This window comes from Scyliorhinus torazame, chromosome 8, assembly GCF_047496885.1.
Source record: "Scyliorhinus torazame isolate Kashiwa2021f chromosome 8, sScyTor2.1, whole genome shotgun sequence".
Classification (NCBI taxonomy): domain Eukaryota; kingdom Metazoa; phylum Chordata; class Chondrichthyes; order Carcharhiniformes; family Scyliorhinidae; genus Scyliorhinus; species Scyliorhinus torazame.
The window spans coordinates 72,730,077-72,756,575 of NC_092714.1; the positions used below are offsets into that span (position 1 = coordinate 72,730,077).

At 44.1% G+C, this 26,499-nt stretch overlaps 2 protein-coding genes across 6 annotated transcripts in view; one reads left to right on the plus strand and one right to left on the minus strand.

Moving 5' to 3' along the window:
* Positions 1–6,014, minus strand: part of mpc2b (mitochondrial pyruvate carrier 2b) — a 44,580-nt gene extending 38,566 nt beyond the window's left edge. Inside the window, exon 1 of the mRNA XM_072513815.1 lies at positions 5,712–6,014. Coding sequence (XP_072369916.1) covers positions 5,712–5,811 — 100 coding nt within the window. The 5' untranslated portion in view covers positions 5,812–6,014. The remainder of the gene's footprint in view (positions 1–5,711) is intronic.
* Positions 6,015–6,229: 215 nt separating this feature from the next.
* The window catches only part of dcaf6 (ddb1 and cul4 associated factor 6), a 281,662-nt gene continuing 261,392 nt past the window's right edge, over positions 6,230–26,499 (plus strand). For 3 of the 5 annotated variants that reach the window (XM_072513816.1, XM_072513817.1, XM_072513818.1), the window contains exon 1: positions 6,230–6,559. In XM_072513816.1, coding sequence (XP_072369917.1) covers positions 6,472–6,559 — 88 coding nt within the window. In that variant the 5' untranslated portion in view covers positions 6,230–6,471. The remainder of the gene's footprint in view (positions 6,560–26,499) is intronic. The other 2 variants (XM_072513819.1, XM_072513820.1) reach the window with 2 other exon arrangements.

Consider the following 26,499-nt stretch of genomic DNA (forward strand, 5'->3'; position numbering starts at 1 on the left):
TAGGCCTACCATTCCTGGGATCATCCGTGTGAATCTCCGCTGGACCCGCTCCAGTGCCAGTATGTCCTTCCTGAGGTGTGGGACCCAAAATTGCTCACAGTATTCTAAATGGGGCCTAACTAATGCTTTATAAAGCTTCAGAAGTACATCCCTGCTTTTATATTCCAAGCCTCTTGAGATGAATGACATTTCTCAGGATAAGATAAAGCCTAAATGATGATCAAATTAGCCAATGTTACATATATAATCACTCGACAGTTTCAAATTATATTTGAATGCTTATGTATTTAAAGCTTTTTAACACAGTGAGTTCCTTTAGCTTCTCTATGGTTTCTAAGTTCCGAAAGACATGCTGTTAGGTGAATTGGACATTCTGCATTCTCCTCAGTGTACCTAAACAGGCGCCATAGTGTGGCAACTAGGGGATTTTCACAGTAACTTCATTGCAGTGTTAATGTAAGCCTACTTGTGACACTAATAAAGATAATTATTATTAGTGCTAGCCCACAAATTAATGTATTTATTGAATTCTCTACAATTTATACATTGACAAATAACCACGCTACTTACCATAGATCAACAAAACTACTCAATACGTAGCTTAAGCTACATAAACCAAATAGTTGCTGATCTGATTTCCAGTCTCTATTGAAAGCAACAGGAGGAGCGGCACAATGGTTTTGGCAGCCTAGGATGGATAGGGAAAACTGATGTTGGTAATAAGGGACACTTACCTCATCAGCTTGGACAGGAAAAAGCCTTTGACAGAATACCATATGCTGAAATGATGGAGATGCTCACAAAATGGCTTTGGAGAGGGAATCTGCAATTGGCTCCAACTGCTCTACGCAAACATTGATAGCACAATTTCCAAAAAGGAGTGGGAACTGGAGTGCTTTGCAATTCAAATGTGGAGTCAGGAAAGGACATCCTCTCTCCTCTGTCACTTTTGTGTGCTGTATGGAACCATTTGTTAAATCGATTAGGAAGGATGTGGGCAGAAGAGGGGTGATGAGCCAAGGCAGCGGAGGTGTGCAGGTCAAAGCTTCCTTGTACATGAACAATGTTTCCATCTTCTACTTTTTCCCGTTAGTTTGTAGATTAATGAGGACCCGCTACCAGTTTAAATTGGCCATGGGAGCCAAAAAAAATTGCAGCTACAGCAAGACAATGTTCTTTGTGAACTGGAATGACCAACCCTCTCTCCTCTACACTGTCATGTCAGACTAGTTAATGTGCTGGGGATATGGAGCCAGGGCATACAGCAAAAAATGGGAGAAGCATTTGGTCAAGATCAAACAGAAACTGTGTATGTGGGAGAATTGCCCCTTTCCATTACGGGCAAGAACCTGGTTATCAGGTGTGAGATGCTCTTGGTGTTGCTTTATGCAGCACAAATCTAGCCCAGACATTGCTCTTGTGCCAACATGTTCACTTGGGCCATTTTCTACTTTATCTGGAGATTGAAAAGGACTGTGTCTGCAGTGACACGTCAAAGGGAGAAACAAACCCAGTGTCTCCCATTCTTGACGGCCACCTACGAGAACGGCTGCATCAAACCAAACATAGACTCTTAGTATGCAAACACCAAAATGCCACTATGTGCTGAGATTCTATGTGTCCCCAGTGTTATGAAAGACTAGTCTTGCCATGTTGCTGCAAAACACTCCATTCAGTTAAAACGTACCATACCATCTGACCCTTGTGGAAAGGTTTCCGCACTTAGACCACAACTACATCAGGTAGTAGTCTGCAAGAAATCTCCATGGGGCTCTATGGGAAAAGGGGACGGTACATCATGTTGGATGATCCTCTGAGCAGATTGTCAAAGGCAGTAAGTAGTGTTTGTCAAGGTTCATCCCAAACAGCAACATAACGCAGGATTCTCTGCTCCATAGGTTGTGCCCTAGGATCCTACTGCAATAAACATCATCTGGTGCTGGAGGACCATCAACTCTCTGAAAGATGCTCTTTGGTCTGTCCAAAATGTGCTCCTTGTCTAGAGCAGAGTTGCCGCAACTGAATGTTGCAGATCTAGGAATACGAGATGAGGGATGTACTAAAGCTCTGAGCAGCCATTGCAAAGGCTCAATGGAGAAAGTCCACAATCTAAAGGTCCTCAAGCCACAGTACACCAAGGGGTTAGAATCAGTTTAGGAACTCAAACTCCTTACGCTGTATGCACTAAAGAATGCTTAGCATGAGATAAAAATGTACATAAACTGCAATTGTAAGGTAATGATGCATTTCTGAGTGCAAGAAACTAAATATATTGTATTTGTAATGTCAACAATTTAAAATATTTTTCAAATTTTATGAATAATGTATATATATATATATATTTTGAAAACAAATTGCGAGGGTGCCTGTCCCCAATGATTATGCAGTGATATTCAATACAATCATGTACATCACTGTTGGGAAGGACAAAATTAGGTTGGATGTGCCATCCTCTTCTACGGTCAAATAGCCACTAATTCTGAAATTTACAGAACAGGAGGCCATTCAGACCATTGTACCAGTGTTGGCTCTCTGAAAGAGTTATCCATTTCCCCCATGAAGTAAGGAGTGTCCTTACTCCACACAAGTATTTATCCACTTCTCCTTTAAGGATTTTCCCAAAATTGCCCAATGTCCTAACAACCATCCATGTATAAAATAATGTCTTCTAACTTCTCCTGTTGTTCTTTGGAAATGATAGTAAATTTATTCCCTTTACAGATTACAGTTCATCCCCAGATTACAGATTAGAGGAACATCTATTGAAAGCCCTTGACATCCTCTTAAACTTCAACGTCCTAATGAAGAGCCCCACATTCTTCATTGTCTGGATAACTAAAGATTCTCTTCAAAATATCATCTCACAAGTTTCCACATTAAATTTAATCCAATACATCTGCCCACATTTTCCTGAAGTTTCTTACAGGGCTATTCCTGTTACTCAGGCTTCATACTTTTGAGCCATCGGTAAATTGTGATATTGTGTTCTCTGTTGAAATCATTAACATTTATTTAAAACAATGATTCCAATATCAACCTCAATATCATTGGGAAATGCAACTGTTTACATCCTTCCAGTCCAAAAGAAATTCAGATATAAACTATCAATATTGTTATGGTGCACAGTTAAGACTGAACAAATTCTTAGGAAAACTGTTTTGAAAGTCACACTCTGTAAACCTTGGACTGAGTTCAAAGACTTTCCAACATGAACTCAAGGGTCACTTGGTTTTACCTTGTGGATTCAGGCTGGAATCCCTTCAGCCAGACAAAGAGGAGGCATCCTCAGATATATAAATATATATATAAAATTCAATGTGTTCCAAACCTTTCAACGTCTACACCTTAAGGACAAGGGCAGCAGATGTTCTGGAGCCACATCTGCAAATTCCCCTCCAAGCCACTCACCATCCTGACTTGGAAGTATATTGCCGTTCCTTCACTGTTGTTGGGTCAAATCCAAGAACTCCTTTCTTGACTGTACTGGATTATACAGACAGCACATGGATTGCAGTGGTTCAAGGCAGCGGCTGCCTTCGCAAGTATAAATAGGGATGGGTAACAAACGCTGGCCTAGCCAGTGACATCGACATCCCATGAACATATAAAAGAATATATGACGAATAAGCAAGTGAGTGGGACACATAAGGACCCAAAAATACTTCAAGGAGCAGTTGGGGTAAATTGACAAGTAAATTAAAAATATATCTAATTAAGAGAATAACTATTCATTACCGCATGATCAATACAGTAACATAAACTCAAAAAATGCATTAGAAAAACTTCAAAGTTACCTGGATGACCTTGACCATGGGCAAATCAATGATGATTTCTGATAAACTCTGGAAAATTACTATATGCTATTCTCCAAAAGAAACAAGCCAAAGAACAGGATATGAAGATTGAGCTGCAATCAAAACCAGCAGAGAGCAGAGGTCCCTGGGCAAATGTTCCAGAGGAATATGGCTTCAGCATCAATAACATAATTGCCAGGGTATCAGCCACTCTGGGCCAGTTGGGAGCCCTCTGAGGAAAGGATCATAAAAGCAACCTGATAACTTTCCTCAGACTGTACACATCTTACATCCATTTAATCCTGCAATATAGATAGCAAGCCAACCATAAATTAAGAGGCTCCAAACAATCCTGAACTGAGCATTAAGGGCCGCACATTGCACACCATGCTTTATCTACTCAACCTGTGAACAACTGTCGATCCCAAAGCACGCAATTGATAGGGGAAGAGGAGAGAGAAAAAGTAAGAGTGGGGTGGAAAGAACGAGAGAAGTGCTGGAAGAGAGGGGTGTGAGTGGAAATGTTGCCTCAATGAGTAAAGTCCAATAGTCATTTTGAAGATTTTGCTCTGGGCCACAATGCGATAATTTGTATTCAGTTTTTTTGAGAGCAGGCTAGTGGGTCCTGTTATTCTACCTTTCAATACTTTTGCAGAAACATAATCAAATTTGCAAATAAAAATCAAAAGTGTCTTAGGGCACCAGGTTCTAATCTCTTCTTCTGGATAGGAAGAAGTCTTACAACACCAGGTTAAAGTCCAACACGTTTGTTTCGAATCACTAGCTTTCGGAGCACTGCTCCTTCCTCCATTCACCTGCGGAAGGTGCAGTGCTCCGAAAGCGATTCTAAACAAACCTGTTGGACTTTAACCTGGTGTAAGACTTCTGTGCTCACCCCAGTCCAACGCCGGCATCTCCACATCATGGTTTCTTCTGGATGTCATTTGGACTTGAACAGTTAATCTGTTTCCCTCTCTACAAATGCTGCTAGGCTTACTGAGTTATTCCAGCCTTTTTTTTTTGCAGATTTCTAGCATCCACGGTATTTTTATACTCAAGGTTAATCTGTACTGCCATCTGTTTACAATTGAGGCTTAAGCGTCACAGCCTCGTGTAAACCACTGAAGTGCGTACCGTCATCTCCTTGAGATGGAGATTTGGGGGGGGGGGGAAGAAATATTAAAATTAAGTGCATAATCCATTGTGGAAAATGATATCCGGAAATATAAAAGCTAAATTTGCTTTAAATTTGAGAAGCAAATGATCCGACAAGGGCTGAAGACCACATTATCTTCAATCTGAGCAATTACCTTTATTTCTAAAGACAAGGACGAAACACGGTCAATAACATTCTCAAAAGAACCAAATTGATTACCCACATAAACTTGACTGATTCCTTAATTTACCAATCTTTGCAGCGGGAATCATTTTAGCTCCACCTCATCTGAATAAGAGTGCATTGCGAGTTATTCATTCAAATGGTAAGAATGGATTTACTGGGGCAATCCGGCGAGATGGCAAGGTCCATTTTATAAGCAGTTTCCTGCAGAGGTCTGAGAGGGCCTTTGCGGAACAAGTCCATCTCTCTCACCTCGCTGCCACACAATAATTCCTTTCAGCAAACAGTTGTCAAGTAGGCCCCGGCCGACCGACGCCAATGGGCTGAATGAACATCGATCGAGACACTTAAAATAAAAAAATTACACAGGTACAAGGTTTGCCATTTGTCTGCGTGAATCATTCCTCGCCGTTTATTTGCCGATTGGAAAGCGCGGAGCAAATATTGCACAGCATCCACTCCTCACCAACACACAGACTAGCCCCTCAGGCTTACAACCTATCCACCCACCGCTCTGTTCTCCATTTCGCGTATGTGTCTCTTGTGCCAGTTCCAGCTGCAAGGACGAGGCTGTTTACCTGCTGGGTGATCGTAAATCCGCCTCAGCTTGGGAGGAAGCATCAACCCGATCTTGTCCAACACTCGGTGATAACTCGCTCTCAGACCGGCCACCGCCATATTCCAACTGATTTTTATAACCGGCAAAGTAATACCAGAAACATACGGCGCCTCTTCAGACAATATCGGATCGTCAGTGTCAGCCGACCGGAAAACAAACCGCGGCCTCACTTCGTCCTCCAACTTTGCCCTTTACTTTGTCCCGACTGACAGTGACCGTGCCGGGTAGCGAGTAACCATGGCATTGGGTGAGTGTGGGGGGGGGGTGGGGGGGGGGGGGAGGAGCCTGGGCTGTGGCGCTCGGCCCAGGGGGCAGAGAGACTGCGCGTGCGTGAGCCCTCCTCTCGCCACCATTCGCCGAGCTACGCTTCACGCGGCCCCTCACCCTGCGACGCTCCCGGTTGGTCAGCGGGGCCGTCAGTCACTTTGCGAGGGGAGGGGGAGGGGTTAGTTTTGAGAGCCGTGGCGGCGCCGGCCCCTCCCGGGGCGGTTTGAACGCGACCTCGCGATGCTTGGGGATCTGACAGACGGCCATTCGCCCAGCGCCAACATGACGGTGATCATCACAATAATAACAACGATGTGAAAAAGGAGCCGTTCGGCTGGGGAGGGGAGGCGGTTGTTGAGCGGTGTCTCTTAACTCCCTTTGGTGTCTGTCGGGTGGACAATGACGGACGCCAGCAGCCGTTAGGCTATCCGTGCGGCCGGAGGAGCGGCAGGATGTCACGTCCCACTAACCTGGTGTGGGATGTGAGGAAGCGCTCGCTGGGGTTGGAGGATCCCCGCTTAATTCGCTTGTCCTATTTAGGTAAGAAGTGGCTGCTTGAGTTCCAGCTCAACCACCTTCCTGACACAAGCTCCAGCTTTATTCCCCTCCCTCCAGCCTTATTCCCCTCCCGGCCGCCTCTGTCCAGTTTATGAAGCATTGCGTGTCGTACAAAATATTGTATGACTGACTTTTTATTAACCCATTTCCATTTTCGGAGTGAAATCATCTCAATAAATATGTTGTATTTTCGAAATACATTAAATATTTTACACCCTGCGGCCGCCTGCTAGTCTTAGCGACTGGGTGAATATTTATTCCTCCCTGTGCCGCACGTACTTATCATGGAGCAAGTTTTTTTTTAAATTTTAAGACGAAGAGGCAAAAAGCTGTGATTGTTCTTAAGGTCGATTAAAAAAAAATGTGCAAACATGATAATAGTTGACAACAGGATATACGTAACGTTGAATGGACATTGTGTGTTTCTTTCTGTCCTATTGGGAAATAGTGTCTTAATTCCGCCCACCCCCTCCCCCATATCTCGGTTTTATAGTTTCACGAAAGTTTTTCTTCAACTTTCCCAGGAATTCATTTTTTAATTTAAATTGCAAATGCCATTCCATGAAAAGAAGCTACTTTTGATTAATACGCCCCACCAAAAGCAGTTGCTAAGCTAATGACGTAATAATAGCTGGATGATAGCGTTTCCGAAATGAAGCACATCTCAAAAAAAATCTTCCAGGCTAGGCCGTCTGTGAGTACATATAAACACTAGATCGTGTGTTATATAGAGGAATATGACTAAACTTCGGCAATGAATCTTATACTGGGGATGAGGATTTTATCATGTGGTAGTGCCCATTCTTCTAATTGCAAGGCAATGCATTATTATCTACCTTTCTTGATCACCTAATGACCATTCCTGCACCGTATTTGCACCATGTGATTAACCTTGTGGTGTCAATGAAATAAAAATAAATTGTATCTGGTTCTCCATATGGCATTTTGCAAGAAGTACAACTTTGAACAATTGAGAGAAACTTCATTCAACTGTAAATTTAGTTTGTGCTCCACACCTTTGTCAGGTAGGTTTAGCCAATCAACAAGTTCTGTGTATTTAATTGTCTAGATTTCAAATTCATTCATTTTATAGAGTCAGGGATGTTTACAGCATGGAAACCGGCCTTTCGGCCCAGTTTCTATTACTAAGCTAGACCCACATGCCTGCATTTGGCTCATATCCCTCTACCCATCCTGCCAATGTAACTGTCTTAACTGTTTTTTAAGGGAAAAAATTGTACCCGCCTCTACCACTCATTCCACTGGCAGCTCGTTCCAGATGCTCACCATCCCCTGTGTGAAAATATTTCCCCTCTGGTCTCTTTTGTATCTCTCCTCTCTCCTTAAAACTGCACCCTCTAGTTCTAGACTCCTCTACCTTTGGGAAAATATGTTGACCTTCTATCTTCACATATGCTTCTCATTATTTTATAAACGTCTATAAGATCACCCCTTATCAACAGCAAGAAGTTTTGATTAGTTGGGATAAGTTCATGGCCTCACTGTTATAGTCCCTCCATTTGAGGATGATTTCTATTCAAGTGTGGGTTTCTGCCATGGGTCTTCATGTGATTGAACAAGGCCAATTCTCAACTCTCCAATCTTTGTGCACATGGGACAGGATGACCCAAGAGGTAGTCTGATTTGGAGTCCAGGATTTGCTTACTTTCCTTTGATTCTCTGCTGCCACTCTTCCTTATCATTTTCACAGTAACTTTTATTTAAGATTTTGTAACTAAAAGCGTGAGGCAACTCGATGGGCGTTTTATCACCATTTTGAACAATTTGGTAACGAGCTTGTTTCACTCCGTGCTGTCACACTTTTAAGGGGAGCTTCAGTGTCTTTGAAGCTTTTTCTCTGCCCCCCCCCTCTGAAATTATGTGGAGATGCCAGCGTTGGACTGGGGTGGGCACAACAAGAAGTCTTACAACAACAGATTTATTTGGAATCACTAACTTTTGGAGCGTAGCTCCTTTATCGGGTGAGTGAAACGTCACCATTTGAGAGTTGAGGAAAGAAATGAGCTGGTGGGAGGAGGGGTAGGCTTTTCAGCAATCTGGATACAGTGTTTAGTCCATCAAATTTGATTTTGCAGGAGTTTTGTCTGAATGCTTGTTGAACTGGCTTCAATAAGGACACTGGTATTTGTTTGATAATCCTCCCATTGAATCCAGAGGATGCAGTGGAGGCATTGTTGATGGAATTACTCTAGTGCTCTTAATGTGTCACTGATGCAGGTTTCACTACAGGACAGGAGTGTGTTGATGATATCTGCTCTGTTCACTAGGACCTTTATTGACATACAGAGGTCTTTGTTGTCAAACACTCGCTGTCATAGTTTGTAGAAAACTGAACTGTCAAAGCTCCTCCACTGCTGGATCTTGTAAGTTTTCCTTTTGAGAGAAAGGCTGCCAAGGTTTGGGAAGTCTCTCCTTCAGTAATTATTGGTGATGGATTACATCACTGTCCAGATGTAGGCTGATGAGCATTTTGATTTGGCAACATTCAAGGACAGGCTCAGTTTCTTGTGTGCAGAGTTTAAAGGTATGGGAAGTCTCTCCTTCAGTAATTATTGGTGATGGATCAGATCACTGTCCAGATGTGGGCTGATGAGCATTTTGATTTGTCAACATTCAAGGACAGGTTGAGTGTCTTGTGTGCAGAGTTTAATAGATCAAGAATGGCTTGCAAATCTGGTGTAAAGTGGGCTATGACACTTAAGTCATCCACAAATTGTAAATCTATGATGGTCAGTTTAATTTTAGCACAGGGGTGAGTGACTGAGTTTTTCCAACTCTGTGGTATTTAATACCCGCACCAGAGGGAAGCTAATCTTTGATGAGGTGAATAGCCATTGTCAGGTACTATGTCAAGCTACTTTGCTTGACACCAGTTCGGACTGTGAACGCGACTGTTTTAAATCCCCATTTAAGACCAATGCTGTCATATCATTGTGAAGTAGTTGCAGGATTGTGATGAAATTTCTTGGATTGGCCGTGAATTGAATGGGCAGCACAGTGGTTAGCACAGTTCCTTTACAGCTCCAGAGTCCCAGGTTCGATTCCCGGTTTGGGTCATTGTCTGCGTGGAGTCTGCACGTTCTCCCTGCGTCTGCGTGGGTGTCCTCCGAGTGCTCCGGTTTCCTCCCACAAGTCCCGAAAGACATGCTGTTATGTAATCTGGACATTCTGAATTCTGCCTGTGTACCTGAACAGGTGCCGGAATGTAGCGACTAGGGACTTTTCACAGTAACTTCATTGCAGTGTTAATGTAAGCCTACTTGTGACAATAAAAAGATTATTTTAGTATTATTATTAAGGAGCTCCAACTGGGCAAGGCCTCTGGGTCGGATAGTTTTGGGTGTGAGGTTTACAGGGAATTTAGGGGCCTGCAAATAGATCCATTGATTAGTATGTATTGTCATTCATTTGAGGCTGGTCTGTTATCACCGCTTAGAGAAGCGAATATTTCCCTGATTTTTGAAGGCAGGCAAGACCCCGGAAGTAAAAGCAAATTACTGTGGATGCTGGAATATGGAACAAAAACAACATACTGGACTATGTCAGCCGGTCTGACAGCATCTGTGGAGATCGAAGGAAGCTAATGTTTCGAGTCTGGATGGCTCTTTGACAAAGCTGCAGAGAACTGGAAATAGGGTCAGATTTATACAGTTGTGGGGAATTGTGGAGCAGTGGGGCTAGATAGGGGTCAGAAATAGAGGAGATTGACAAAGGTGTTGTGGATAGAAAGACAAAAAGGAATGTAAATGGGGGTGATTAAGGCTAAGAAGGGTGCTGAGAGAGGCACATAAAGAGATTAGATGTGTTAATGGCAGAATAAAGGTGAGCAGTGTGTCAAAGTCAACTAGGGACAGGGAACAGATGGCCCAAGAGGGATGGGGGTGGGGAACAATGGTGAGGGAAAAACAGATCAATGGAAGCAATGAAAATAAATTTATAGAAATAAAAATGGGGTGGAGATGGAGGAGAGAGTTCACAGTCTGAAGTTGTTGAATTCAATGCCGGAAGGCTGTAATGTGCCTAATCGGGAGATGAGGTGCTGTTCCTCCGGTTTGCACAGGGCTTCACTGAAACATTGCAGCAGGCCTAGGACGGCCATGTGGATGTGAAAGAAGGTTAGTTGAAAAGAGCCCGGAGGAATGTGTTTCCTCGAGGCCAATTTTGTTTCTGAATGTTGATTTGGAATTGTTGTGCGCATTTAGAGGGAGTTCTCCCATTGATCGTTCAGTGGGACCAGACTGGGTTCATGTATAGTGGGTTTTCTAGCAATAATGTCAGAAGGATATTGAATGTGATCCACGTTTTTAAAGTCGGTTTTGGATTAATTAGTGATTTCCCTAGATGCAGAGAAAACTTTTGATAAAGTTAAATGGAATTTTTTGCTTTATACGTAGGGGATTTGGGACGGGTGAGGAACATCCTTTACCTGAAATGCTTGGGGCCGAGTGTGTATGGGATTTTGGAATTTGTTTGATTTCAGAATATAATTTTTGAGGGGGGCGAATCGGCCAGTTCCCAGGACCTGCACATCGCCCAGAATTTCGGATAAAGGATGCTCAACCTCTAAAAGGAAGCCTCGTTTGAAGTTCAAGTTGCAGCTTCCACCTTCTGTGGGGGAGGGGTCCTGAATATTAGATTGCACTAATTAGCCTCTGACCGTAGGTTTATAAGGGACTGGATTAGAAAGGACCTACCTCCATTTGGCTCGATGTTGAAGCAGCAAAGTCGGTAAATCCTTTACAGGTCTTGTTATTTTCTGGGACTTTAGGTTGTATTTTGCTGGGTGTGAAAGTCCTACAATTATTAATACTATTTGGGAATGGTCTGTCAATTAGAGGGGTGATCTAAACTGACTTCTGCTCTCGCTCCCATCCAGGGCAGCCAAGACTTCCAACCAAGTCTTGTGGACCATGGAGTCGATATTTTGAGAGATAGAGGAATTTATAGGCTGGGATATAGGTTCAGTGGTTCCTCTTTGTCATCCTTTGAGCAGCTATGCCAACGATTTAACATTCAATAAATGCCTTTTTTAAGTATCTGCAACTTAGAGACTTCATCCTTAACCAGGCAACTTTGCACGGTGACGTTTTTCCTGGTGGAAAAAAATCCTGATTTCTGTGGCATCTAAACAGTTAATTAGCAAGTTTTATGATACCTTATGTTCTAGATCCTGTGTACATTGGGTACCTTGCAGTCTTGGGAAAGAGATTTGGCAACTAATATTGATGACGAGACATGGGGTAGTTCTTGGGATTATGCCAATACAATTTCGGCATGCAATAGAATGAAGGAGACATCATTCAAGATTCTGCACCGCTTGCATGTCTCACTGAGCTTGCAACACAAGTTTGACCCTGCTATATCGCCGATGTGCCTAAAGTGCCTGGTAGTCCAGGGCGATTATATACACTGCGTATGGATCTTTGTCAAGATTCAGTCCTATTGGTCAGGTGCGGTTAAGGAGCTTAAGAGAGTATTTGGCAGGACCGTAGAATTTTAGCCTTTGTTCCTAATTCTGGGTCTTCCAGATAGCAGAATTATTGACTTTAATGAAAAAGGCTGTCTAACATACTAACCTTTGCAGCTCGGAAAAATCTCCTCTGCTCCTGGATCAGTGGCAAGTATCCTTTGATTCAAAACTGGCATACAATAGTCAGGGAGTATATTCCTATGGAATTCCAGATGTCTGTGCTCCATTCTAAGTCTGATCCATTCCGTAAAGGGTGGGACCCCTATCTCAAACATCTAGGTTCCATTTTTTCTGACTTGTTCCTACAAGGTTTCCCATGATCTGTACTGCAAATTGTGATCTCGCTGTACATAAATGTGTGCATCTTGATATGTTATCCTTTCATGTTTATATGGCCCCTCATTTTCTGATTGATCCAGCCTATAAATGGAGGCACTAGTTCTTAAGGACTGTTGTTCTGAATTTATCCTGTCTTTCCCTGTTCTTGTATTTGCAGAAATATTTGTTCTGTACAGTACCAGTTGTGTTTTGAAAACCCGTTGTCTTATCTGCAAAAATTATAAAACTAATAAACAAATGGAGCACATACAGCCCTAATGAGGGGTTCAAATCTTGACTGAATAATAGACTGTGGAAATTCTACATAGGCTGTTCAGCTCAACAATGACCTAGCAGGAAGATGGAATTGGTGGCAAGGAAATGGGGTTTGTGGCTTTAAGTTTAAAACAATTTTTTTGTCTTTCTAATTTTTAGTTGCAGTAATTGTAGTTTATTCAAGTCTAGATTAGATGTGTTGCAAGCAATCTGACAGGATAGATAGTGAAGGAGTTATTTGAGAGGTAATGGAGAGGTAGAGCTGAGTGGGAGAGGTAGAGCTGAGATTAGCTTCTGTCCACATATCCATGCCTTCAGCAAGACTGCCTTCTTTCACCTATAAGACCATAAGAAATAGGAACTGGAGTAGGCAATTCGGCCCCTTGAGCCTGCTCTGCCATTCAATAGCATCAAGGTTGATCCTAGGTCCCTCGCAACCACTTTTCTGCCCTTTCCCTGTAATCCTTGATTCCCTGACTGATCAAGAATCTATCTATCTTGGCCATAAATATACATAAGAACACTGTCCCCTCATACTGTGGCAATGAGTTCCAAAGACTCTCAACCCTCTTGAGAAGAAATTCTTCCACATCTCGGTCTTAAATTGGCACCCCTTTATGCTGAGACTAATAATAATCTTTATTAGTGTCACAACTCGGCTTACATTAACACTGCAACAAAGTTACTGTGAAAATCCCCTAGTCGCCACACTCCGGAGCTTGTTCGGGTACACTGAGGGAGAATTCAGAATGTCCAATTCACCTAACAAGCACGTCGTTTGGGACTTGTGGGAGGAAACCAGAGCACCCGGAGGAAACCTGCGCAGACACGGGGAGAATGTGCAGACTCCACACACAGTGACCCAAGCCGTGAATCAAACCTGACCCTGGCGCTGTGAAGCAACAGTACTAACCATTGTGCTACCATGCTGCCCATTGCCCTCTGGTCCTAGATTCTCCCATGAGGGGAAACATCTTCTTTGCATTTACCCTATCAAACCCCATAAGAATCCTGTATGTTTCAGTTAGATCAGAATTTTTCAAAGTGGGGATCGCGACCCACTGGTGGGTCACGGGTGTTGAAAAATTGGTTGCCAAAAATGATCCCCAACGATCAGCTGATCTTTTTTCCCATTTTCTTTCTGGATAAATATTTGCTGCCCTAAACTGATCCTGTTCAAAGAAGAGCATGTACATTTATAAAGTTAAAATTAATATCTAGCCAGTATGCAAATACAATGTTTCATTATGAAATCTAGTAATCTGAATGGCTATGGGATCAACATTGGTGTAACGTTACATACAGGTCTAGTTCTGTTCTGTTTATAGATCGCATTTTGTATAAGGCGGTATGACAATGAGGATCTTTCAGCCGATGACATAGCCAGCATGAGAATTTTTGATGTAGTGTAAAAGCTTAGTACTGCCTCAAGCAATTCAAGTTACGTGCACTTTTTGAAAAGAAATGATAAGAATTGGGAGAGAGATGTATTTTTAAAACATTTTTAAATTTTTTATTCTCCTCCTTTTTCACATTTTCTCCCACATTTACACCCATCAACAATAAACAATAGCCAGCAAGATATGTCAATCCCCATAATAACAATGATCCCATCCGCCCACCAACCCCCAAACCTCAGCCCACATGTTTACATAAACAAATGACAAAAAGGAATCGGGGATTACCCATAGTCACCCTTAATCTACACAGCCCCCCCCCTCCCCCCCAACTAATGTTCGATGTTATCCAGTTCTTGAAAGTGCATAATAAATAGTGCCCATGACTTGCAGAACCCCTCCGAGCTTCCCCTCAGTTCGAACTTAACCTTCTCAAGGGTCAAGTATTCCAACAGGTCCCCCTGCCATGCCAGGGCACTGGGTGGAGAGGCTGCTCTCCATCCCAGCAGGATCCACCTTCGGGCGATCAACGAGGCGAAGGCTATGATATCTGCCTCCGCTCACGTTTCCAACCCTGGCTGGTCCGACACCCCGAATATGGCCTCCTGGAGACCCGGGTCCAGTTTCACACGCACCACCTTGGAAATTACCCGAATCACCTCCTTCCAGTACTCCCCTAGCTTTGGACAGGACCAAAACATATGAACGTGATTCGCGCCCCCACCCCCCCCCGCAACGCTCACACACATCCTCTTCTCCTTCAAAAAATCGTCTCATCCTCTCCCTCGTGAGGTGCGCTCTATATACCACCTTCAGCTGTATCAGCCCCAACCTCGCACATGAGGTGGAGGCATTCACTCTCCGGAGCACCTCACACCAGACCCCCTCCTCTATAACCTCTCCCAACTCTTCCTCCCACTTTGCTTTGATCCCTTCCAGTGGTGCCTTACCCTCTTCCAGAATAGCTCCATACACCGCTGACACTGCCCCCTTCTCCAGTCCCCTTGTCGTCAACACCTCCTCCAGCAATGTGGAGGCCGGTTCCTCTGGGAAGCGCTGTATCTCCTTCCTGGCAAAATCCCAAACCTGCATGTACCTAAACCCTTCTCCCTGCTCCAGCCCATACTTCGCTTCCAGCTCCCTCAATCCTGCAAACCGACCCCGAAGAAACAAATCTTTTAGCGTCTTAATCCCCTTCTCTTCCCATTTCCGAAAACTTCCATCCCACCTCCCTGGCTCAAATCTGTGGTTCCCCCGAATCGGCATTTCCCTTGACCCTAAACCCAACCCGAAGTGTTGGTGAAACTGTCTCCAGATTTTCAATGAAGCTATTATTACCGGACTCCCTGAATATTTCCCCGGAGCTATCGGGAGCGGCGCTGTTGCAAGTGCCTTCAGCCCCGACCCCCTGCACAAACTCTCCTCCATTCTGACCCACTGAGAATCCACCCCTCTGACCCAGCTCCGCACTTTCTCCACATTCGCCGCCCAGTAGTAGTACAACAAGTTCGGGAGACCCAAACCCCCTGCCTGCCTTCCCTTCTGTAGCAGCACCTTTCTCACTCTGGCCACCTTCCCTCCCCATATGAATGAGGTAATCCTTCCCTCAATCTCCCTGAAAAAAGACTTTGGCAGGAAAATCGGTCGGCATTGAAACATAAACAGGAATCGCGGCAACACATTCATTTTAACCGCCTGTACCTGACCTGCCAGTGACAGTAACAGGGAAATCGATGCCTGCCCCAAGGTTTGCGGCAACACCCCCTTCCCTATCGCCTCCTCAAACATCCCCACCATCAGGGGTGCCAACCTATCCTTAAATTTTTTGTAATATTTCACCGGAAACCCATCCGGCACTGCCACCTTCCCCGACTGCATCCTCCCAATCGCATCCTTTATCTCCTGCTCCACTATTGCTCCTTCTAATGTAGCCCTGTCCCCCTCCCCTAGCCTCGGGTACTCCAACCCATCGAGAAATTCCTGCATCTCACGGTCTCCTCCGAGTGGCTCTGACTTGTACAATCTCTCATAAAACTCCTCAAAAACCTTGTTAATCAGCACTGGGGCCACCACCAACTTCCCTGCCCTATCCTTCACCTGAAGAATTTCCCTTGCTGCTGCCTCCCTCCGGAGCTGACCTAACATCTCCATGTTCATAAACTGCACCCCTTGCTCGTCTCAGTTGGCGCACCGCCTTCCTGGTGGACAGTCGGTCGAAGCTCGCCTGTAGTTCCTTCCTCTTTTCCAGCTTCGCCGGGTCCCCATCGTCTGCATACCTCCTATCTACCTCCAACATCTCATCTATTACCCTCTGCCGCTCCAACCTCTCCTCCTTATCCACCCTGGCCTTAAACAAAATTACCTCACCTCTCACCACCGCCTTTAGAGCCTCCCAGACGACTGCCTTCGACACCTCACCCGTACAATTGAAACCTACATATTCCTTAATTAGCTTTTCAATTTTCTCACAGAATACTTGGTTCCCCAAAGGCCCCACATCCAGTTTCCACCCCGGCCTCTGCGCTGCCCCCTTCTCTCGCACCATATCCACCCAATGTGGAGCGTGATCTGACGCTGCAATTGCAGAGTATTCCGACCCCTTGACTCCAGCCAGCAAAGCCTTCCCCACCACAAAAAAGTCGATCCGCGAGTATACCTTATGGACCGCTGAGAAAAACGAATACTCCCGTTCCCTTGGGTGCAGGAACCTCCAAGGGTCCACCCCTCCCATTTCCACCATTAGCCCAGCCAGCGCCTTTGCCCCCCCCTGATGGGACCAGCGAGCGCGGCCGTGATCTGTCCAACCTTGTCTCCTGCACCAGGTTCCAGTCCCCCCCCTACAATCAGCTCATGCGTGTCTAAGTCGGGAATAGCCCCAAACACCTTCCTCTCGAATCCCACATTGTCCCAATTGGGACCGTATACACTTAACAGCGCCACTAATCTCCCCTCCAATGCCCCTGTCACAATCACATATCTACCCCCCTGATCTGCCACCACCTTCTCCATCTGGAAGCGTACCCTTTTGCTGACCAACACCGCTACTCCTTGAGCCCTTCCATCAAATCCGGAGTGAAACACTTGGTTAACACAGCCCTTTTTAAGTCTCACCTGGTCCTTCACCCTCAAGTGAGTCTCCTGCAGCATTGCTACATCGGCTTTCAAACTTTTAAGATGTGCAAGCACTCTTGACCGGACCTCCTAGCCCTCTCACGTTTCACGTGATTATCCTTACTGGGGGTCTCTCACCACCACCACCCCCCCCCCCCCCCCCCCCCCCCCCCCAACCTTTCTTATCCACCATCACCATACCACTGGGCCCTGCCCCATAAGCCTGACCCACCCCTGTCCATTGTTAACATCGAACCCCCCCCCCCCCCAAGAACCCCCCCCTACAAAAACATCCCCCAACATCCCTCCCTCCACCCCCTCTTGCTCGCCTCGTAGGCCCATTGAAGCCTGCTATCTAGGCTCCAACGTCCGCAGTCCTCCTCTCACCTCACCCCCGTTCACTAACTGACTCTAGTTAGCTAGCGCGGGTGGCTCTCCCCCCCCCCCCCCCCCCCAACCAATACCTCTCGCCCCCTTCCGCCCAGTCCCAGAGAAAAAAACACCAAAACAAACCCAACAGTCCAACCCCTACAATTCACTAACATAACATTTAACCGTCGCAACACAGCACGCCATTAACTTGAACTCTGTAACAATGCAAAGAGAAGTAAATTTCAATACAAATCAGTAAATAGAAAGTTGTAACATTTGTACATTTTCCAGCCGCTCAAACACAGTCCATAGTCTCTCTTCCAGTTCCGATCTTCACGTCTGTCCCAAGCCTTCTGCCCTCACGAACGCCTCAGCCGCCTCCGCTGTCTCAAAATCAAAGTCTTTGGCTTTATATGTTACTCTCAACTTCGCCGGGTACACCACACCAAATCGCACCCCCTTGTACAAAGCCGCCTTCACTCGCCCAAACGCCGCTCGTCTTTTTGCCAACTCCACCATCCAGTCCTGGTAGATCCGAACCGCAGTACCATCCCACAGCACCTCACGCTTCCGCTTCGTCCAGCTTAATACTTCATGCAAAACTTATGGAAGCAGATAATTACTGCCCTTGGCGGCTCGTTCACTTTGAGATGTATTTTTAAGTGTTCAGTGAATCCTGTTTAGAATGCAACTGGAGCAGCAGTACTGCAGCTTCCCTGATCAGTGGACTCTGCCCGAGTCTCAAATTTTCCGCCATGAGAGCAGTCTATATGGCTTCAGAATTTGAAGTGTATCATCATTATCTCATAATCCAACTCATTATATTTCCCTGTGTGCATTAAAGCATTTTGCTGTAGAATCAATTTAAAATGAGATGATGCCTGAAAAACAAGGATGGCTGATGCACAGTAAATTAGTGTATTGTCTTATTTTGGACATTTATTTTGAAGGCATGTGCTGATAAGAGGAATAAGATTCTTGTATTTCTTTAAAACTGAATTCACATATCAATGTTGATACAGTGCTCTCAGGTCAGCATGTATTTTTAGGTAGGTGATGGTCCACGGCATTCAACTCCTCATTGATTAAGCAGCCTTTTGGTACTTTGGAGTCCAGAGTTAAATCTTGGGTTTGAGTTGGAAACGTCTGATTGGACAAAACCAGCGATTTCCGTGTCTGGTTGAAACTGGTGAAACTGGTTGTTGGTGAGAATTTACAATGTACAAGGTGGAATTATTTTGTTGCCATGCAACATCTGGGTTTTAAGTATGCAGAACTGAATACAATTTACCGTCATAAGTGAGGAAGATCAATTTTATTAATTTTAAATGCATAAAAATGAGGACAGGCTCCACTAAGTAGGAAGTGAACGTGGTGTGGGTCGCAAACGAATAAAGCATTTGGTAAAAGTGGGTCGTCAGGAAGAAAGTTGTAAAAACGCAGAATTAGATCACCTCTCATTCTTCTAAATTCCAATGAGTCCCAACCTGTTTAACTGTTGCTCATAAGACAATCCCTCCACACTGGGGATCATCCTAGTGAACCTTCTCTGAACTGCCTCCAATGAAATAATATCTTTCCTTAAGTAAGGAGACTAACACTGCTCACAGTCTTCCAGATATGGTCTCACCAGTACCTTGTACGGTTGCAGCAAGGTTTCCCTACTCTTATACGCCAACCTCTTTGAAATACGGACCAACATTCCATTGGCTGTCCTGATTACCTGTGTTTGTTCTGTACAGTACCAGTTGTGCGCCTGTGTGCGAGCGTTCTCTGTTTCGTGCACAGGTACCACAAGTGCCTTTGTGTTGCCACGTTCTGCAGTTTTTCTCTATTTAAATAACACTCTGTTCTTTTGTTCTCCCAAAATGAAAAGCACTTCACATTTTTCCACATTATACTCCATTTGCCAGCTTTTTGCCCACTTACTTAAGCTATCGATATCTCCTTGCATCTCTCGCAACTTGTCTTTCCACCTATTTTTGTGACGTCTGCAAATTTGGCTACAGTACATTTGCTTCCTTCCTCCAAATCATTCATTTTTTTGAAAACCGTTGCGGGTCCCAACACTGATCCCTCTGGAACCTCACTGGCTACAGGTTGCCAACCTGAAAAAGAACCCCTTATCCCCATTCGCTGTTTCCTGCCCGTTAGCCAATTATCTATTCATGCCAATATACTACCTCCAGCACCATAGTCCTATATCTTGTGTCTTAACCTTTCGTGAGGTACTTTATGAAACGTCTTCTGGACGTCCAAATACAACACATCTACTGGCAGCCCTCTATCCACTCTTGATTGAGACTTCCTTGAAAAACTCATAACTAGAACCAGAGGGTACAATCTCAGACTAAAGGGATGATTCTTTAAAACCAAGATGAGGAATTTCTTCAGCCAGAGGGTGATGAATCTGACTCTTTGCCACAGAAGGCTGTGGAGGTCAAATCACTGAGTGTCTTTAAGACAGAGATAGATAGGTTCTTGATTAATAAGGGGATCAGGGGTTGTGGGGAGAAGGCAGGAGAATGGGGATGAGAAAAATATCAGCCATGATTAAATGGCAGAGCAAACTCGATGGGCCGAGTGGCCTAATTCTGCTCCCATGTCTTATGGTCTCATGGTTAGACACTAATTCCCTTTCATGAAGCCATGCTGACCTGACTTGATTTTAAGTTATGATTTTCCAAATGCGTTGCTATTACTTAATTAATTCAAACATTTTTTCAACGATAGATGTTAGGCTAATCAACCTACGGTTACTCACTTTTTACCCCCCCCCCCCCCCCCCCCCTCCATTTTTCAATGGGATCCAAGCAATCAGGGCTAGGGGACTTCTCTGTCTTTAGCCCCAATAGTTTGTTTAATACTACTACTGTAGTGATGGTATTTAATTTCTCCCCCGTCTTCTTTATTAATGGGATGTTCGAAGTATCTTGCACTGCAAAGACTGATACAAAATATCTTTTCACTCCTGCCACTTCCTTGTTCCCTATGTTCACTTTGACCTCTCCCTTTTTATTTATTTAAAGAAGCTTATTGTCAGTTTTTATATTCTTTGCTAGTTTGCCCCTAGTTTATTTTCTCTGTCTTATTATCATTTTAACCCTCCTTTGCTGGATTCTGATTTTATCTCAGTCTTTGGGGTTATCGCTGACTTTTGCCTACCTCGTATGCTTTTTCTTTCAACTTCATGCTCTTGTTAACTTCCATGGTTGGTTTACTCGTCTCTTAGAATCTTTCCACCTTACTTGGATATATTTTTGCTTAGAGTCATGAATTACCTCCTTAAATCTTGCCACTGCTTGTTTACTGTCTACCCTGCTAATCTATCCAACCAATCCACTTTAGCTAACTCTATCCTCATTTCATTGTAATTCCCTTTATTTAAGTTAAAGGCAGTTGTTTCCAACACAAGTTCCTCACTTTCAAACACGGAGTTTTTATGATCACTACTTCCTAAGTGATCTTTTAGTCTGAGGTCATTTATTAAACATGCCTCATTGCCAGATCCAATATAGCCCGTTCTCTGATGGGCTCCACACATATTGCTCTAGGAAACTATCTCTAATGCACTCTGGAACATTGTCTGACTCGGTCCCAGCCTCAATTTATCTGCTGGTGAAACTCTCAGCTGTGTTTTTCTTACCAGTAAACTTTGTTATCCCAAAATTCTCCTGGCTGGCCTCTCATCTTACAGCTTCCATAAACTTGAACTCATCCAAATAAATCTCTGCTCCTTGTAACCTGACTGAGCCCAGTTGACCCATCAGCTCTATACTTGCTAACCTATTTTGATTCCTCACCCCTCCTTGCTGAATCTTCTTCCAGCCCTACAATCCTCACTGATCTCTGCGCTCAAATTTTCACCTCTTCCGCATCATTTGTTTTAATCACTGCACAATTGGCAGACATGTTTCAAGTTGCCTTGGCCCTAAACTCTGGAGTTGCCTCTCCAAATCTTCTTTTCTAAGGAGTTCCTTAAAACCTATCTGATATGACCAAGCTACTTGTCACCTGTCTGAATATCTCCTTGTATGGCTCTGTCAACTTTTGTTTGGTAACACTACAATGAAATGCCCTGGGTCATTTTGCTATGTTACACATACTATTTAAATACAAACATTTGGTGTTAACTTGCAAACGGAAGCTGATCCCAAATCTATTATTTATATTATCAAGAGGAAAATGAACATTACCAGGATAGATCTTAGGGACTTTAGAGATAATGGTGCAGGGGCAGAAAGAACAGCAGGGTAAATGGTATGATGATGGCGGTTTTAAAAGAGAAAGGCATGGTACCTGAAAGGGGGAGCCACTTTCAATATCCACTGGCGTGGGTGCCAAGAAAGGGAATTGAAGGGCCTGAGATTTAGTGAGAACGTAGTTTTGTGGGTGATGTCCAACTATACTTCTGCACTTGCACTACCTCTTGATTTCACCACCATCTGCATCCTATGCTGCTTGCAGTCCAAAGCGTTCATGCCAGCTTTTATGCTGTACTGAGCCAATATATCTTCGATGAGCTACAATCTCCTCCAGCCAGCATCTTGGTGCCCCAGCTAAAATTCCTATATGTTTGCTCAATTCCCCTACTTGACCTTGTGCTGCACTTCTGACCTATATGCTCTCCATTTGAAATCTCACTTATTTCATCACCCACCTCTGTGTCTGCCTCAACCCATTTGTGCCTAGTAACCTAATTCATGCCATCATCTCCTCGAGACTCTTATTACAAAACTCTATCACCTTCCGCTTTCTATAAACTTAAGCTCATCCAAAATTCTTGCTTATATCCTATTCTGCGCCAAGTTCTACTTGCCTATCACTTTTGTCTTTGGTAACCTATATTGGCTTCCAGTCTCCTTGTGCCTTCAGTTTGAAATTGTCATCCTTGAATTTTAACCCCTTTGTGGCCTTGTCGATCTCTTTCCCTTCCCCCCCCCCCTCCCCCCCCTGCCCCAAAGGTGTTTTCAATCTTCTAAGCCACTATATCTGGAATTCCCTTCTGAAAACTCTCTACTGCTCCATATCATTGTCATCCTTGAAACCATCACATTGAGCAAACTTTAGGTCACTCTCGCATATCCCTGGGTTTCCATCGATTTCTGATTACATCCCTGTCATTTGAGACTTTTTTTAAAGACACAGTATTAACGAAAGCTGTTGTTCCTAGAAAGATTGATTTCCATCGCAAGCCTGTCTAGTTGTGGCCTCATCTTTAGTGTGGTGTACTGGTACTTTAGCTGCCTATGCCACTGAGTGTTGGATTGTGGGTTTGTATCTACAGTTCTCTACATATTCGGTTCCTGGTTTGATTCCAATGTTGGGAAATGAGCCAAGTAGTGGCTAGTTATTTCTTAATAGGAAAGGGAAGAAAACCAATTGTGTTTCCATGGACAGCCACTATTCATTTATTTTCACTTGCTATATTTTTCACAACTCCCCATCATCTGCAGGTATTGACTTCTTGCCAGGGCATTTGTCTGTGGGTGGTATTTTCAGTGCTTTAAATTTGAAAGGTGCTAAAACTGTGAAAAGGTGTGTGTGCCTTTGTCACAAAATCCAAGAAAAGCAGAAATGCATTAGAAAATTAGTATGATACCACAAAGAATATCTCTCCATAGCATTTGGCACAAACAATCATTTCATTTTATTCACTGCTCTCCACTGTGATCCTCCTTTGAGATGATTTACCTTCAATTTGTTCCACTTATGCGAATCCCAACAAAATCAGCATAGCTTCAACCATATCTTCTCCTCCAGCACAATCACCTCCCCATGTCCAAGGTTCCATGTTTGGTCCTTTCATGTTCACATTCTACTTCTTTAAAATATTAATTTCACTTGTAACGTCATTTTCAGATAGTGAGGGAATCTATATTTGTAGATTTATTTCTGTGTTTTTGGGCCAGAGATTGTGGACTACAACCTTTTGCCTGCCTGGGGCTCCCAAGTGCAGAACACGATGGGACTGCCCTCAGATGCTTGGTTCTCGTTTCCCTTTGGCTGGGGAGGTGACACAAAAACCCAACCACGGAGGTGGCAGTATGACTGCTTTTAGTCCAGCGCTGAGGAGGCATCGGAAAGTTGCTAGCTTTGTACAGTTGAGGTGCTGTTGTTAGCTCCCTGCAGCTAGGGCTGCAAGAAGCCCAGGAGCAGTAGTTGCTTGGTGCAGCTGGGGATATTGGAGCTCCGAGAAGCCCAGGCGCAGTTGTCAGCTCCATGAAACTGAAGGTTGGGGAGGAAGATGGGGGCAAAGGAAAGCTCGTGAGCAGTGGTGTCTGCTCAGAGCACCTATAGAGCTGGAATTGTGTCGGTAATTAGATGCTGGATTGAAGCCTCGTGAATCTAGTGTGACGCAACCTCTGGTGAAGAGATTGAGCAACTAGGAAGTAAGCTGTTGTTGTGGCAGTCTTGAGTTGGGGCAGCTGTTGAGGGAAATCTGCTGTGCTCTCAACAAAACTATGAGAAGCTGAAATCCCTCATGAGTAAGACCGTTTACAATGGGCAGCATGGTGGTGCAGTGGTTAGCACTGCTGCCTCACAGTGCCGATGACTCGGGTTCAATCCCGGCTCCATTTCACTTTCCGTGTTGAGTTTGCACGTTTCCACCACCCCCCCCGGTGTCTGTGTGGATCTCACCCCCAGAACCCAAAGCTGTGCAGGGTAGGTGTATTGGCTACGCTAAATTGCCCCTTTTTTTTGGAAAAAAAAGAATTGGGTATTCTAAATTTTTTTTAAAATGAGTACGGCCATTTAAAAGAACAAAAAATGTTGGGACAATCTCAGCAGGTCTGACAGCATCTGTGGAGAGAGAACAGAGCTGACATTTTGAGTCTGGATTACTTTGTCAAAGCTTTGACAAAGAGTCATCCAGCCTCAACGTTGACACCGTTCTCTCCACAGATTTGTCAGAACTGCTGAGATTGTCCAGCATTTTCTGTTTTTGTTTCAGATTTCAGCATCCACAGTAATTTGCTTTTACCATTTTAAAGAATTTTGATGACTCACTGATCACTGAGTGGGTTGCTGAGAAATTCATGGACTGTCTTGGTTGCATCTGCCATTTAATGTGCAATGTGTGATCTGTTTGCCCACATTTTGCCTGTTAATTCATGTTTACTTCATGTTAATTCTGTGTGTTAGAGAATAAGGTAGATAGTATTGACTGTTTGCTTTGTTAGGAACATAGGAGCAGGAGTAGGCCATTTAGCCCATCGAGTCTGCTCCACCTTTCAGTTTGATCATGAGTGATCATCTACCTCAATGCCACTTCCCCACCCTGTTTCCATATCGTTTGATATTAGTTTCCAGATATTTATCAATTTCTGTCTTGAACAAGCTCAATTATTGAGCTTTCGCAGCCCTTTGAAGTAGAGAATTCCAAAGATTCACCACTCTGAAAAAGTTCCTCTTCAACTCAGTCATAAATGATCAGCCCCTTCTCTGCCCCATGTTCTAGCTTCCCTTGGCTCCTTCTGTGTTATACCTTCACACCCTTTGAAAGCTGATGAAACTTTTGTTCATGCTTATGGTTCCCTGAGTCTTCGTGAACTCTCTTCTTGGCTTCCAAAGCTCCTCCTCCTACAAACTAACATGTTCCAAGATTCGCATTCTCATCCTATCACACATTAACTCTTGCTCACCAGTCAGTTACGCCTTTGCTGATTTCGACTGGATCCCAAATTACCAAACTCCGATCCTTACAGTGGAACTCATTAAAACCTGGGATGACTGATGAGAAATTTAACACATGACAGAATGTGGGTGCTGGAGTTTTGGATAAGCTTCCTACCTAGTGTCCAAATTCCTTGGGTTTTAAATTCAAGTCCCAATCACAACATTACATCATGGTGGGAGCTTTCAGCTGTTTTGGTCCCTCTCTTTGGAGCTCATTTCTTGAACATCACTTTTGCGTTGCTATTTCCTATCCAGTTCTCAGAAAACCTTTATAATCGCCCTCCTGAAATGAAATGAAATGAAATGAAAATGAAATGAAAATCGCTTATTGTCACAAGTAGGCTTCAAATGAAGTTACTGTGAAAAGCCCCTAGTCGCCACATTCCGGCGCCTGTTCGGGGAGGCTGGTACGGCCTCAAGTGTACTTTCCAACAAGCCTCCTAAATTCTCAGCTGCTCCATCTGTAACTCTTCTGTGTGACGCTCCATAAGATTTTCGTGTGAAGAGACTTAATTTTGGGGAAATGTGCTGTTTAGTGGGGGAAAATTGTCATACTGCTGAGTAAGTATTTGGAATCATTTATTTTCAACTACACAGAATAGCTACAAGTTGGAAACTAAATATGACCCAATATGATGAAAGTATGTGTTGTATAGTTCAGTTTTCTTTTGTAAATTTAGAATACCCAATTCATTTTTTCCCAATTAAGGGGCAATTTAGCGTGCCCAATCCACCTATCCTGCACATCTTTTGGGTTGTGGGGGCGAAACCCACGCAAATACGGGGAGGATGTGCAAACTTCACACGGACAGTGGCCTAGAGCCGGGATCGAACCTCGGACCTCGGTGCCATGAGGCCGCAGTGCTAACCGTTGTATAGTTCAGTTACTATATGTGTATAGTGCGAAGGATGCACATATAATGTATGATTAAATGAAGGGTCTAAAGTTTCAGGAACCCAACGTCTGGCCCAGTTACGGGTCTCGACCCCATACTGCACAGTCATAAAATGCAAATTTCAATGCAAAATACCCTAATTGGCCTGGAGGTCATTTTGATGCGCAGTTAAGGCCACTGGACACTGGGAGATGAGATTTCATTCTGGAGAGCGATTTTAAAAGGCAGCCATCACTGGGCTTACTGCTGGCTGGGGGAAAGGAGCAGACGGGAGAGCAGAGGGCCAGTCCACATAAGTGCTCAAAGGCTCATTGCTCAATGACATTGACTGTTCTGAAGTGATAGCAACTTTGTGCCACTGCAGGAAAACCTGATTTAAAA